A 13,308-nucleotide genomic window follows, 5' to 3' on the forward strand; every position below is an offset into this window, starting at 1 on the left:
CCACCTGCATCCAGCTTCCCCCAGTTTGTTTTATTTTGGTGGTTTTATACGAGAGAAAATTTAGGTATTTTTGCTTGGCTAGATAGTAAAGGCTCATTCATGTTTTTTAAAACTATTGGTTTGTAGGATTTGTTTATGCATTCTGGATGAGTTTTTTGATGGATAAATTAACTGCCTACACATTTCCTTATTGATATCTTTTGATGAGCAGAATATTTTTAATTGAACCAAATGGAGTTTTTCTACTCTTAGGGTTTGTTCTTTCTGTGTCTTATCCAAAAAGCCTTTACCTCCCCTAAAGTCATTAACTATTTTTCTCTGTTGAAGCATTTTGATTTGGGGGTGTGGAATATTTATGATTTCACTCAAATTAGTTTTTGTACATTTAACCCTATATCTCAACTAGATGTGGTTTCTTTTTGTTTGTTTGTTTGTTTTGGCCAGTCCTGGGCCTTGGACTCAGGGCCTGAGCACTATCCCTGGCTTCTTCCCGCTCAAGGCTAGCACTCCGCCACTTGAGCCACAGCGCTGCTTCTGGCCGTTTTCTGTATATGTGGTGCTGGGGAATCGAACCTAGGGCCTCGTGTATCCGAGGCAGGCACTCTTGCCACTAGGCTATATCCCCAGCCCCTCAACTAGATGTGTTTTAATATCATTTATTAGATGGATATTTTGTGGGTGTGTCTCTCTCTGTGTGTGTGTGTGTGTGTGTGTGTGTGTGTGTGTGTGTGTGTGTTATGGTCCTGGGTTTGAACTCAGGACCAGGACACTGTCCTTGAAATCTTGTACTCAAGGCTAGTGCTCTATTACTTGAGCCACCAATGGCCAGAGAGAACTCATCTTAAACAAAGAAACAAGCTACCTTTTTTGGCCAGAAATGGCTGGGTGGAGTTCCTAAGAGAAGCTAGGTCTGTCTCCCAGCCCCCAATACTATCCCAAATGTGTGATATATTTTGTAGAAGCTATATGTGGACCACTGGTTTTCAGGTCCTCTTGTTGGCATCTGGATAGGCATGGCTGGTGCCTGTGTTGTCTTGTGAGGTGGGAATACCCCCTACATACCTTGTAGTACCCCAGAAACTGCCTCATATTGAGGAATTGGAGCCCCTGTCTCTGCTGGGCAAGCTGTATATCCTGTGTCCTCCGGAAAACGTGATTCTCTTGGGGGATGGGACAGGGATGGGAATCACAAGTGTAGAACCCATCATATGGTGTTAATAACTCTGTCACTTGCTGCAGGGCTTGACATGGAAAAAGGCAAAGAAGGAGGCACATGGCTAGGCATCAGCACGAGGGGGAAGCTGGGAGCTCTCACCAACTACCTGCAGCCACAGCAGGACCGGGAAGCTCGTGGCAGAGGTATGAGGCAAAGTAGGGGTGCACAGTAGAGGGGCAGGAGTAGCAGGCTTCCAGCGAGGGCTTTTGCTGGTATATCCCATCCTCCTTCAGCTGTCTCAGGGGCACGTAGCAGAGACTGAAGGAGCAGTCAGAAGGGGTAGATCAGGTTGCTGCAAGCTTGGTCATCCCAGAGTGACACTTCTGACTGTTGGATTATTGTCCCCTGTATTGTTTTTTGTAGTTGTTGTTGTTGTTTTAATGCCAGTCCTGGGGCTTGAACTTGGCCTGGGTGTTGTCTCTGACCTTTTTTGCTCAAAGCTAGCACTCTGTCACTTTATCCACAGCTTCACTTCTGGCTTTTTAGCGGTTAATTGGAAATAAGAGTTTCATAAAAGCTGGTGCCAGTGGCTCACGCCTGTAATCCTAGCTACTTGGGAGGCTGAGATCTGAGGATCACAGTTCAAATCCAGCCTGGGCAGGAAAGTCTGTGAGACTGTTATCTCCAATTGACCACTAGAAAACTGGAAGTGGCACTGTGACTCAAGTGCTAGAACACTAGCCTTGAGCTGAAGAGCTCAGGGACAGCACCCAGGCCCAGAGTTCAAGCCCCATGATGGATCAAAAAAAAAGTTTCATAGACTTTCCTGCCCTGATTGGCTATGAACCTTGATCCTCAGATCTCAGCTTATCGAGTAGCTAGGATTACAAGTGTGTGTGGGTGGCTCCTGGCCCCTGCCTATCCCCAGAGGGACAGCTCTGTGAACACAGACTGTCCTCACGATTTTTTTTTTAACAGTACTGGGGCTTGAACTCAAGGTCTTATGCTTGCTTGTTAGGTAAAAACTCTATTACTTGAGTCATACTTCATACTTCCAGTCCCCCACCCCTGCTAAAGTTTTTTTTTTCTTCTTCTGAATTTTTTTTCCCATGTTAGATTTCCACATAGAAGCATAATAGAGGGTGTTTGTTTGCTTGTTTTTGCCATACTGGGGATTGAACCTCAAGCAGGCCAGGCAAACTGAGTACCACTTAACTATATCTTTTATCTGGAAAGAAATAGGTAACCAAAAAGAAAGAAATATACTCAGGGGCTGGGGATATGGCCTAGTGGCAAGAGAGCTTGCCTCGTATACATGAGGCCCTGGGTTCGATTCCCCAGCACCACATATACAGAAAACGGCCAGAAGTGGCGCTGTGGCTCAAGTGGCAGAGTACTAGCCTTGAGCAAAAAGAAGCCAGGGACAGTGCTCAGGCCAGGCCCAGGACTGGCCAAAAGAAAAAGAAATATACTCAGGAGGCTGAGATTGTAGGATCTGGGCTCAAAGCCAGCCTGAGCAGACAAATCTGAGAGACTTAACTCTGGTTAAACAGCTTAAAGCTGGAAATGGAGATGTGGCTCAAGTGGTAGAGTAGCCTTGAGTAAAAAATGCTAAACAAGGGCTGGGGATATGGCCTAGTGGCAAGAGTGCTTGCCTTGTATACATGAAGCCCTAGGTTCAATTCCCCAGCACCACATATACAGAAAGCGGCCAAAAGTGGCACTGTGGCTCAAGTGGCAGAGTGCTAGCCTTGAGAAAAAAAGAGTCCAAGCCCCAGTACTGGTCAAACAAAAAAGCTAAACAAGAACAAGACCTCGAGGCCTTCAGTTCAAGCCCCAGTAGTAGCACAAAAAAAAAAAAAAAAAAAAAAGGAAGCAGGGAAGGGGAAAGAGAAACAGAAGGGAAGGAGAAAGACGAAAAAAAAAAAGGAAGAATTTTTAGTGCTATCCTCCATCATAGTCTATGAGGTAGTCAGTGAGGTCTGACTCAGATGTGGGGTGTCCGGTGGGACTTCTCTTCTTCCTGTATCCTCCCATGAAGAGAGAGAGAGACTCCTCTCTCCCTTTTTCAGCCATTGGTGTCTGTCCCTTGCACTCAGGTGAACTTGTGTCCCACTTTCTGACTGCTGACATGGATAGCTTGTCTTACCTGAAGAAGGTCTCTGCTGAAGGTCACCTATACAATGGATTCAACCTCATAGCAGCTGACTTAAGGTGGGTCTGCCAGGAGGTGAATGGCTGCCCTATCCAGCACTGCCTTGAGGGCCAGGTCTCCATCTCATTGGCAAGCAGAACTCTCTCACCAATCACTGATCAGCCAGGTATCCATTCCCTTCCTATCCTGGGGCTCTGTAAAACAGCCTGGGGAAGCTTTGACCAAAAAGTGTTCCCAGGTGACTTTTTGTGTGTATGTATGTATATTGTTCTTAGGGCTTGAACTCAGGGCCTGGGCACTGTCCAGCTTTTGTGTTCAACATTAGTGCTCTACTTTTGATCTGCAGCTCCACCTACTGTTTTTTTGGTAGTTAATTGAAGCCTCATGGACTTCCCTGCCTGGGCTGGCTTTTAAAAAATTTTAATGGTTATTTTCCCCTTCATTTTAAAATTTTTATTTATTTACTTATTGTTTATGTGGTACCAAGGAATCAAACCCAGGGCCTCATACAAGCTAGGTAAGCACTCTACCACTAAGCCACATTCCCTGCCCTGGGATGGCTTTGAACCATGATTTTGATCCTCAGATCTCAGCCTGCTGAGTAGCTAGAATTATAGGCATGAGCCAGCAGCACCCAGCTCCAGGTGACCCTTATTAACAAGATGTGGACACGGGAATTGTATAGGTTTTTTTTTTATGTTTGTTTGGCCTTTCAGTGTGGTGAGCATCTGCCTTTCCTCCTGCCCTCCCCACTTCTGGTTCCTTGCCTGTCCTCTAATACCCAGAAGTCAGTGATTACTCCTATCCTACAGTCTTCCTCCCCGCTGTGTGAGAGAGAAGCAGTTTGCTCCCTTCTGGTAGCCCAAGTACATACATCTATATTGGACACAAGGGCAGTTCCATGGGCCTGTGGGCCTGCAAACCCCAGGCCCATAGTGCCTTGAGCATCCATTGTGTCTGTCCTACCCACGTACCACTGAAGAGATTCCCTCACTGTGAAACCTGAGTGAGTGATCATGGCCCTCAAGAGGAAGGCCCAGGGCAGGAGCTGTCAACAACATGGCTATCTGGAGGCCAAATATCTACTCTCCAAACCTGGACCAGTGTGCACCATCAGTAGTTCCCTGTATGGTCTGGCCCAGGCCCAGCTGCAGGAGACTGGACCAGCAGTTGTGATGCTGGTGGGGCTGGGTGCTTAGTGGCCATGTTGGAGTGGCTGGGAGTTGCACTCAGAGTGGATTCATAGGCAAGTGTGAACAGGCAGCTTCTGAAGTTTTGCTTCTGGGAGATCTGAGCAGCTTTTCTGACTCCTGGGACTGTAAGGGCAGGTGTAGACAGTGGCCAGAAGAACATCCTACAAGTCGGCAACTGATGGCAGGGATGAGGCAGGAGGGCAGTGGCTGTACCAGTGAAGAAACCAGCTTTGCTACAGGGTCTTTCTGCTGCTGTCTCTTAGACTGGTGGTCCCTAAGGTGAGCTAGGAATGTACTTGTGATGCTAGAAAGGAGCCAGAGTACTGGACCCAGCCTTCTAGTCCCCCAGTCTAGCTAGTGTGTCCCCGTTTTTGTGCTTGCTACCCGGTAGAGCTTAGGAACAGAGCTATGAGATCCATGGGCAGCACTTGGTGTAGGATACCGATGGCTCCCATTTGACCTTCTCTCTCTCCTATCCACAGCACAGCAAAAGGAGATGTTGTTTGCTACTATGGAAATCGGGGAGACCCAGAGCCCATTGTCCTGACACCAGGTGAGCCTGCTCTGGGAACCCAAGAGGCTAGGGCTGCTAATATGTGTACAGAGAGCTTTTCAGAGACCAAGCCCTCTATTGCATTACTCTCCTGAGACTACTTTTTAGCATTGTGTGCCTTTGCTGGTCTGTGTAGGACCCAGGTCTGGAGCTGCCCACAGGAGAGTTCCACATACTTCTCCCTCCTCCCATTAGCTTTTCCTACTGAGTGAGACTCTAACCTGCTCTGGACTCCCTAACTTAGCCCTACTACCCCACCTTGCAACCCTGTTTCTGCCTGTCCTTTCTCTGTGTCTTTGGGACTGTTACCACCTGGAGCTGTTCCTTGGACTTGCCTCCCAACACACATACACACCACATTCCAGCCCTCATAAATGTGTTTCCTGCACACTGGCCCATGTCCATGGGGATTTGCTCCTCTACTCCTTTTGCACCTGAGAATGTTCTGCCCTGGACCTTTTCCCCCTCTTTCTACACCTTTGCCCAGGCTATGCCTTCTGCAGCTGGGCTCTGCTGTCCCCTCCCTCCTCTCCCAGGAGCGTGTCGCATTGCCCTCCCTCTGTGATTCACTTTATTTAAAATTTTATTGTTATTATAAAGGTGATATACAGAGAGGTTACAGTTACAGAAGTTAGGTAAAGAGTACATTTCTTTTTGGACAGGATCAACATTTCCCTCGCTCCTCTCCCATTTTTTCCTTCCTATCCCTACTCACAAGTTGTATAGTTCATTTTCACAAATACAGTGTCCAGTGAATACTATTGCTGCATTTATTCACCCTTTGTCTCTCTCCATTTGTCTCACCATTTGTTTCTCTGTGCCTGCCCCCTTACTATCCCAAAGACAGAACAATGAACAAATAAGACAAAAAGAAAAGAAAAACCAGCAACAAAGAAAAAAACTTCTTGCTTTCATTTCCTGGAGCTCCTTTTTTTTTTTTTTTTTTTTTTTTTTGGCCAGTCCTGGGCCTTGGACTCAGGACCTGAGCACTGTCCCTGGCTTCTTCCCGCTCAAGGCTAGCACTCTGCCACTTGAGCCACAGCGCCGCTTCTGGCCGTTTTCTGTATATGTGGTGCTGGGGAATCGAACCTAGGGCCTCGTGTATCCGAGGCAGGCACTCTTGCCACTAGGCTATATCCCCAGCCCCTGGAGCTCCTTTTGATAATTATTATTTTCTATGATCAAATGTACCAGGCATGGGGCTGGGGATATAGCCTAGTGGCAAGAGTGCCTGCCTCGGATACACGAGGCCCTAGGTTCGATTCCCCAGCACCACATATACAGAAAACGGCCAGAAGCGGCGCTGTGGCTCAAGTGGCAGAGTGCTAGCCTTGAGCGGGAAGAAGCCAGGGACAGTGCTCAGGCCCTGAGTCCAAGGCCCAGGACTGGCCCAAAAAAAAAAAAAAAAATGTACCAGGCATTGCACTTTTGTGTTCCACTCCTAAGAGTGTCCTCCTTTAGCCTCACTGTGTGTGAATGCCTAGGTATGAGTGTCTTTTCAAGGAAGGAAGTCTATGTTTTCTGTTTTTTTTTGTTTTTGTTTTTGTTTCTTTTTTTTTTGGCCAGTCCTGGGCCTTGGACTCAGGGCCTGAGCACTGTCCCTGGCTTCTTCCCGCTCAAGGCTAGCACTCTGCCACTTGAGCCACAGCTCCGCTTCTGGCCGTTTTCTGTATATGTGGTGCTGGGGAATCGAACCTAGGGCCTCGTGTATCCGAGGCAGGCACTCTTGCCACTAGGCTATATCCCCAGCCCTTTGTTTTTGTTTTTGTTTTTGTTTTTTTGTGCTAGAGCAGAAGGCACTTCTGGTAAGGAGCACGAATGGGGTCCAGCACTTAAACATAAGGGGAACAAATGTGCTAGGGCCAGGGCCTGTTTCCTCCCTCCCAAACTCACCACTCTGGCCAGTCCTCACTGGTGGTGTCTTGGGAATGTGCACCTCAGACACTGGCTCTGGTCCTTGCAGCTGAGCCACTGGCCCATGCTTACCAATTGTCTTGGCCCCTGAGGACAGTGATGATGCCCTTGGTACCCCCCCCCCCCCCACCTCTGCGAGGCAGTGCTTCTTTGCAGTCAGTTCTATTTTTTTTGGCCAGTCCTGGGGCTTGGACTCAGGGCCTGAGCACTGTCCCTGGCTTCTTCTTTTGCTCAAGGCTAGCACTCTGCCACTGGAGCCACAGCGCCACTTCTGGCCATTTTCTGTATATGTGGTGCTGGGGAATCGAACCCAGGGCCTCATGTATATGAGGCAGGCACTCTTGCCACCAGGCCATATCCCCAGCCCATAATCTTTTTTTTTTTTTTTTTGCCAGTCCTGGGCCTTGGACTCAGGGCCTGAGCACTGTCCCTGACTTCTTTTTGCTCAAGGCTAGCACTCTGCCACTTGAGCCACAGTTCTGGCTGTTTTCTATATATGTGGTGCTGGGGAATCGAACCCAGGGCTTCATGTATACGAGGCAAGCACTCTTGCCACTAGGCCATATTCCCAGCTTGTTCATCTATTGATGGCCACTGTGTGTGTGTGTGTGTGTGTGTGTGTGTGTGTGTGTGTGTGTGTGTGTGCGCATGTGCATGATCCTGGGGCTTGAATTCAGGACCTGAGCTTCAGGACCTTCAGCTTTTTTTTGCACAAGGCTAGTGTTACTCTACCATTTGAGCCACAGCTCTACTTCTGTCTTTTTGGTGATTAATTGGAGATATGAGTCTCATGGACTTACCTGCCCAGGCTGCCTTCAAACTGTGATCCTAAGATCTCCACCTTCTGAATAACTAGAATTACAGGTGTGAGTCCAGCTGATGTGCACTTTTGACTACGATGAATAATTCTTGTGTGAAGCTATTATAGTTTTTTGTTATTGTGTTGTTGTTGTTTAATTTTGGTTGGTCGTGGGCATTGAACTCAGGGCCTAGACACTGTCCCTGAATTTTTTTCACTCAAAGCTAGTACACTGCCACCTTGAGCCACAGCTCCATTTCCAGTTTTATGGTGGTTAATTGGAGATAAGAGTCTCACAGACTTTCCTACCCTGGTTGGTGTTGAACCAGGATCCTCAGATATCAGCCTCCTGAGTAGCAAGCAGTCTGCTTTGTTTGTTTGCTTTGTTTTTGTTGCTAGTCCTGGGGCATGGACTCAGGGACTAAGCACTGTCCCTGGCTTCTTTTTGCTCAAGGCTAGCACTCTACCACTTGAGCCACAGTGCCACTTCCAGCTTTTTTCTATATATGTGGTGCTGAGGAATTGAACCCAGGGCTTCATGTATATGAGGCGAGTACTTTACTACTAGGCCATATTCCCAGCCCAGCAGTCTGCTTTGTTACAAGTTTTTGTGTATAGATTTTCATATAACTAGGAGTGTAATTGCTGGATTTAGTGGATTTTTTTTCTTGTAAGCAGTAATAGGATTTACCAGACACTTGAGCCACTTCCCTAAAGCCCTTTTTGCTTTTTAGTTTGTTTTCACCTTAGCAGGCCTCAGGCCCTGATCTTCTTGTGCATCTTAAGTGGCTATAATTACAGGCATATATCACCATGGCTGGCTAATTTTTCAAGATAGATAGCATCTTATTTTTTTGCCCTAGCTGGCCTCGAACCATAGTCCTTTCCATCTCCATCTCCCAGGTAGTTGGAATTATAAGCATTAGCCAGTGCACCAGTGCTAGAACTTGTTTTAAGAAATTACAGGTCAGAGTCCTTACACAGAGACCCTCTACTCCCAGCCAGAGTCTCAGCCACATTCAGAGCTGGGCCATACTCTGCCCAGACTGTGTCAGTGCCCACTGAGTCCAGACCTATCATGGTGGGTGCCTTTCTGGACACCAGTTACTGTGTGCAGCCCTTGATTTTGAAGGTGGTCCTGCACCCTGTGTTAGAAAGAGATACCCATTGAAATTCAGGTTATCCATTCCATGTTAAATCTGACTTTCCAAGCCCTGTTCCCAAGTTGAATTCTTTATTCCATGCTGTGCAGACAGACCTGTCAGGAATGGGCATAAAGATGTTCATTGCCAGATACTGGTGGCTCATGCCTGTAATCCTAGCTACTCCAGAGACTGAAATCTGAAGATTGCAGTTTATAAACAGCCCAGGCAGAAAGTCTGTGAGATTCTTATCTCCAATAAACTAGGACAAAGCCTGAAGTGGAGGTATGGCTTGATTAGAAAAAGCTATAAGCAAGAGCCTAAGGCTCTGAGTTCAAGCCTCAGTACTGGCATCAAAAAGAAGAAAAGTACCTGAGCATGGGTGGGGGGCAGTTTTGGTCCAATAGTTTTGCAGTCCTGTTTGTACACCTGTGACACCTCACTGCATGCCAGTGGATAAGTGGGAGGCCAGATATTTACACTGCAATCACACAGTGGGGCCTCTGCATGGCCAGGCTGACTCCCTCCCTGCAGGGACCTATGGGCTGAGCAATGCGCTTCTGGAGACACCCTGGAGGAAGCTATGCTTCGGCAAGCAGCTCTTCATGGATGTGGTAGAGCAGAGCCAGGCACTTCCCAAGGATGCCCTTGTTGCCCAACTCCTGGACGTGCTCAACAATGAGGAGGCGTAAGTAGCAGGTCCCATTGGGGCAGAGAGAAAGGTAGATTTTACTGCCCTGGCCCATGGGGGTGACCAGGATTGGCTCCTCAACTACAGGGGAGCCTGACTAATATGCTTTCCTCTATCTGCCGACCACCCCCCCCCCTTGGCCAGGCAATTGGAGTTTCTATTGGACCCTTGGTGATGACGGAAAGTACAGGCAGGGGCCTGTGTTCTGGGAACCTCCTTGTTCTCAGAGGTCCCACACAGACTCACATGGAGCCAGGCATGTTGATGGCTCCCCTCTATCATCTTAGCTACTGGAGAAACTGAGATCTGAGAATTATGGTTCAAAGCCAGTCCTATAGGGAAGACTATGAGACTTATCTTCAACTAACCACCAAAGACTCACAAGTGGAACTGTGGCTTCAAGTTAAGGGATAGTGCCTAGACCATGAATTTAAGCCCCAGTACCAGCATTTAACACACACACACACACACACACACACACACACACACACACACACACACTCTCTCTCTCTCTCTCTCTCTCTCTCTCTCTCTCTCAAGCCAGGCACTAGTGGTTCATGCCTGTAATCTTAGCTACTCAGGAGGCTGAGATCTAAGGATCTTGGTTTAAAACTAGCCAGGCAAGGGGCTGGGAATATGGCCTAGTGGCAAGAGTGCTTGCCTCGTATACATGAAGCCCTGGGTTCGGTTCCTCAGCACCACATATACAGAAAAAAAAATGGCCAGAAGTGGCGCTGTGGCTCAAGTGGCAGAGTGCTAGCCTTGAGCGAAATAGAAGCCAGGGACAGTGCTCAGGTCCTGAGTTCACGGACCAGGACTGGCCAAAAAACAAAACAAAACAAAAAAACTAGCCAGGCAGGAAAGTCAAACAGATTCACGTGAGAGCAGAGAAGCTGGAGTCTCCCTTCTGCACAAGATACTAGAAGATTCCAGATGTTCAGCAAGCCTTGGAGGAAAAGAAGCAGGTGATCTGGCAAACAGACAGATCTAAAGGCTAGCAGAAGTTCCCACGTGCTGTTCTACATGGGCCTAATCACCGGACATGGACAACTCTTCCTGAGGGGAAAGGACCCTCCAGCATCTTGCCTCTGCATGGAGCATCTTGAGACACTGGGCCCCTGTGTGTTGGCCATCATGGCCATGGGTTCTGGTGCTTATCAAGCTGGCCTTTGCCTTACATGCAGCCAACACACCCAGACTTAGATGATCCATTGTCCATCCCCTCCTCCAAATAGCTTGCTCATCCTCAGAGGAGCCCTAACCTCCGTTGCCTTCCCCTCCCCACCAACCATTTTTTTTTTTTTTTGCCAGTTCTGGAGCTTGAACTCAGCGCCTGAGCACTGTCTCTGGCTTCTTTTTGCTCAAGGCTAGCACTCTGCCACTTGAGCCACAGCACCACTTCTGGCAATTTTCTATATATGTGGTGCTGGGGAATCAAACCCAGGGTTTCATGTATATGAGGCAAGCACTCTTTCCACTAAGCCATATTCCCAGCCCCCCACCAGCTCTTTGCTGCCTCTGCTCGCCCTCCATTTCCTCTGTGGCTTGGATCCATGGCTTCACCTTCCAGCCTCAGTGTCAGCAGTCCCCTCAGGAGAGCACTGCTAGACCTGTTTGGCTATGATATCACATAGTCCCCAGGCCTGTGATGGTCCTTGGATGATCTTATTTGATGGCTATAACTCTTATTGCCAATTATGGGGCTGTCAAGTTTCAGGGTGTATGTGGACCTCTGTCACAAGGACAGATGCTTACAGGAACAAGTAGAAAGCATGTGTGTCATCCAGCTGCTCAAACTCAATGATAGAGTCCTAAGTAGAAGGGTGGAAAAGAATAAAAAGCATCAAAGAGAAAAGTGAACAGCCTTCGTGTTTTTCTACTTTCCTGGCCAGAAGCTTCTAAGGAACCTGGGACTGTCAGCATAGCAGGCAGGGTCATACAGCTATACAGTCATGTAACAGAGAGACTGATGGCCATCCCTTCCCTCTGTGCTTCCAGACAGCTGCCTGACCCGGCCATCGAGGACCAGGGCCAGGAGTATGTGCGGCCCATACTGAACAAGTACGCGGCTGTTTTTGTGCGCGGCTCCAATTATGGCACCAGGTACAGCAGGGTTGGGGTTGTTGGGTTATTTACCTTCCCTTCCCATGTCTTACCTCTTAGGATGGAGGTAGCAAAGGAATTGAGCTTCCCCACACTCTGTAGCTTGCCAAGACCAGGCACCTTTCTTATCAGAGTAGATTCCAGAACCTCTTCCCTCTTCAGACTTCCTGCAGGGGCGTGAGTAGACTATTAGGTAACAGCTGTTCACAATTTACCAGCTCCTAAGGGTTCTATAGGTCATCATGGCTCAAGGTTCCCAAGGCCTAGGTGAAACTTCCAGTTCCTAAGGAGACAGAGGGCATCAAGGATGCTCCTGTTGGCAGCAGGGCCCATGGGTTGCATGACTACATGGTGGCTGTGGACTGTTCATCCCTGTGTATGGCTACCCTTCCAGAAGAGGTGGGAGGAAGTCGCAATCTGATGACCCACCATAAGGAGAGCTGGGAAGGAGAGAAAGAGGGTGCTCTGAGGGTTTAGGGTGAACCAGTCACTTAGGCTACAGGGGACGGAGGGATCAGGATGGAATTTTCTAGGTAGAACCATCCTGCTCCTGATGTGGTTGAGATCTTGACCTCTTGGAAAAACTGAGCATGGCCAAGAAATCTGGGTCTTTGGGTGGGGGGGTTGAGTGGGAAAGTGCATGTTTGACCCGTTGGCCACCCTGTGAACAATAGGTGGGTGGGCCTCTTGCTGAGGAGAGGGCAGGCCAGGCCAGGTATGTTTCAGAGTCCAGGCGGACTGGACTTCCCCACTGCAAGTCTGTGGAGCTAGCCAGGGAGCCCAGGTGCTCCTGCTGAGCCCATCCACATTGAGGCTGAGGTTGCTGCTCAGTCATGACTCATCTCAAGCCAGAGTGGAATGCCCAGCCAGCGCTCAGGCATGTCAACTTGCCTCTTCCTGCTTCAGCTGTGGCTCTAATAGGTACCACTGGGGTCAAGGAATACATAGAAGAATGCTGTCTTTCAGAACCAACACCATCATCCTTGTGGATGCAGATGGTCATGTGACTTTCACAGAACGAAGTATGCTGGACAAAGACCTCTCCCGCTGGGAGACCACCACCCACGAGTTCATGCTACAGAGCTGACTGTTACCACTGGACATGGCCAGAAGGTTCCTGAGAGGCCATGCTGTATGGTCAGTGTGGACAGGAACCTTCCATGGCCATACTTTGGTTGAAGTGAGCCCTTTCTTCTGAGTGCATAGACAGAACACAACTGTGCTTCCATTCCCACTGTTAGGCTTGCTTCTGCAGAAATGATGGTCACTGGAGTCAGCTGAGGGAAGATTTATTTATACTGTAGAACAACAGCCTTTTGTGGTTCTACACATTTGAGGGGTTCTCCCATACACTGGATGGCCTTGAGGGTAGACTCGTGTGCTGGGTGGTTCTGTGACACCTGGGGTCCCATGGGCACTGGATAGTCCTGTAGGCAATGATAATTACATGTACACTGGAGGCTTTTAGACTCTTAGTTGTCCAGGTAGGTGTTGTGGGTTCTGGGACAGCCTCTGCCATCTCCCATCTCCTTAATAGTCAGACTTCACAGGAATCTGAACCTGAGTGTGAGCTGTTGTTAATAAAATATTAAGCTGTGGTAA

At 48.4% G+C, this 13,308-nt stretch overlaps 1 protein-coding gene across 3 annotated transcripts in view; it reads left to right on the top strand.

Annotated features, from left to right (window-relative positions):
- The window catches only part of Tango2 (transport and golgi organization 2 homolog), a 36,547-nt gene extending 23,239 nt beyond the window's left edge, over positions 1-13,308 (top strand). For 2 of the 3 annotated variants that reach the window (XM_048343514.1, XM_048343513.1), the window contains exons 4-9: positions 1,240-1,359; positions 3,256-3,370; positions 4,987-5,057; positions 9,447-9,600; positions 11,602-11,706; positions 12,673-13,308. In XM_048343514.1, the coding sequence (XP_048199471.1) occupies positions 1,240-1,359; positions 3,256-3,370; positions 4,987-5,057; positions 9,447-9,600; positions 11,602-11,706; positions 12,673-12,793 (686 nt within the window). In that variant the 3' untranslated portion in view covers positions 12,794-13,308. Of the gene's footprint in view, positions 1-1,239; positions 1,360-3,255; positions 3,371-4,986; positions 5,058-9,446; positions 9,601-11,601; positions 11,707-12,672 lie in introns of those variants that run through there. The other variant, XM_048343515.1, reaches the window with a different exon arrangement.

Source organism: Perognathus longimembris, chromosome 3 (assembly GCF_023159225.1).
Source record: "Perognathus longimembris pacificus isolate PPM17 chromosome 3, ASM2315922v1, whole genome shotgun sequence".
NCBI classification, from domain to species: domain Eukaryota; kingdom Metazoa; phylum Chordata; class Mammalia; order Rodentia; family Heteromyidae; genus Perognathus; species Perognathus longimembris.